The 2,129-nt window shown below is 29.5% G+C and overlaps 1 protein-coding gene across 2 annotated transcripts in view; it reads left to right on the plus strand.

Moving 5' to 3' along the window:
• Window positions 1-2,129, plus strand: part of LOC106473615 (guanylate kinase-like) — a 19,779-nt gene that overhangs the window by 7,449 nt on the left and 10,201 nt on the right. Inside the window, exon 4 of one of the 2 annotated variants that reach the window (XM_022402020.1) lies at window positions 1,598-2,123. The exons of the other annotated variant lie outside the window; for it this stretch is intronic. Within the exon in view, the coding sequence (XP_022257728.1) occupies window positions 1,598-1,642 (45 nt within the window). The 3' untranslated portion in view covers window positions 1,643-2,123. Of the gene's footprint in view, window positions 1-1,597; window positions 2,124-2,129 lie in introns of those variants that run through there. 2 annotated transcript variants of the gene reach the window in all.

Below are 2,129 nucleotides of genomic sequence, written 5' to 3' on the forward strand. Positions count from 1 at the left end.
TAAACAAACAGAAGAATGAAAAATAGTACATAAAACAAATGGAAGAATGAAAAATGTACATAAAACAAACAGAAGAATGAAAATGTACATAAAACAAACAGAAGAATGAAAAATCTGCATAAAACAAACAGAAGAATGAAAAATGGACATAAACAGAGGATTAAAAATGTACATAAAACAAACAGAAGAATGAAAAATCTTTTGTGTTGGGTTTGTACAGTTAAGCATTAGTTGTGTTGGGTTTGTACAGTTAAGTATTAGTTGTGTTGGATTTGTACAATTTTGTTAAGTATCAGTTGTGTTGTTTACAGTTTGGTTAAGTATTAGTTGTTGATTTTATTCAAGATTTCTTTGTTTTTTGTTTCTTTCTTCATATATATATATATATAATCATAATGATAGGTAAACATTTATGAGTAGAAAATTAATCATATTGAGCTTTATCTGGTATAGAAAAGTAAAGACGAAGATTGTATCTGATAACAAAGCATCGTTAAAACTTTCTGAGCAGATAGTCATTAGTTTTAGTTTAAATTAATTTTTTTATTGAACCTAAAACAATGTGCTAAAAACTGGGTATTCAGTACCTGCAATGGGCAGAACACAGCTAGTTTGTTACATAGCTGTGTGCATAACAAACATAATGTCATTGATGAAATTTGGTTGAATGGACGGCAACCGCCTGTAGAGTGTAGAGGACAACGTTTCGTCTTCAGACCTGAACAGGCAGTTGCCGTCCATTCAACCAAATTTCATTATGAATACTCTGCCTAAACGACTATCAAAGAATACATAATGTCATTATTTCAGTTACTTGGATAATTGGAAAAACTTTTAAATGGTAGAAATCAAAAACCTTCACTTTCTTGAGTTGACACTAAATTATTAAGTTGAATTGATCAAAAATAATAATGACAAATCATATTGGCAAGATTTTGATTACTGGATAGTTCAAACAATCGAAAACAGTAATTTCAATTAATTCATTTTCATAACACCAGTCAATTTACTCATAATTTTGATTACTGAATAGTTGAATAATAATTGAAAACAGAAATAATTGGAATTATTTTCATGCTATTAATAAATTATATTATACTTTTGATTAATCGATTGTTTTACATGACAGTAATCAACATAACTGATGTTCATAAGTAATTAATTACAGTGATCAGCATAGTTAGTCCTCAAGCTCTAATTGCTACTGATAATTTAAATTCTTGACTAATATATATATGTCGAAGCACAGGAGTAATGTGAAGACTGCTGTGGTTTTCTAGAATAACATATTGACTTTCATTACATGCAATCTTGTTTTATAGTACAGTTGAAAACTTTATGAGTTTGTCCACCTCTCTGTCTTTAGTAAAGTGTTTAATCACTAATGAAGATAGCAAATAACAAGTTTGGTTAGTTTTCTATTTAGTCTGGAAAAATGTAAGATAATAGATTTAATTTTGTGTTTGCTAATGATTGGATTTACTTACATATGATGAGGAAGTATATAAAAATGTAGCATGATTTGATGTTCCTGCACGGTTAGTGATTTGAAGTGTAGTTTATGTGTGTGTGATTAGCTTGTTTTCTTCCCTAACAGAGCTATGACCTCCCTAGTGACATTCTACATGCAATAGAACAGTGAGTGACCAGTACAAATGAAACAACTGTGAAACCCGACCATTCCACCCTTTACACATTTTTGTTTTGTTTTTTTTACACATGAATTCTTCTGTTATTTATTTTTGTTGCTTTGCACACACACACATCTTTATGTGTTTTGGTTTCTCAGCATGAATTTAAATTTTCTTAAAGCAGACTTAGCACATGTAACAACATTTTTAGAATGTTCAGGTATTTCATTTTTTTCAATATTAAGTGACAGTGAGATAATAGTTCCATAGTGTAACCTAATGGTGCAAGAACTATTTTAAGTGTGATGTTTTATATGTAGCATAAGGAGGAAAGTATTCACATCTTTGTGAAGATTTGTATGTAAAAGACAATATTTTAGTAAAGAAAAGTATCATAGTATGGCTTATTTGACTGATTAAGAAAAGCTTGTATGACAACCCAACCAGTGACCAGTAAATAAATAAGGAATTGCTAATTCTGGGTACATTAGCGAGTGA

This window comes from Limulus polyphemus, unplaced genomic scaffold (assembly GCF_000517525.1).
Source record: "Limulus polyphemus unplaced genomic scaffold, Limulus_polyphemus-2.1.2 Scaffold6330, whole genome shotgun sequence".
In the NCBI taxonomy this organism is placed as follows: Eukaryota; Metazoa; Arthropoda; class Merostomata; order Xiphosura; family Limulidae; genus Limulus; species Limulus polyphemus.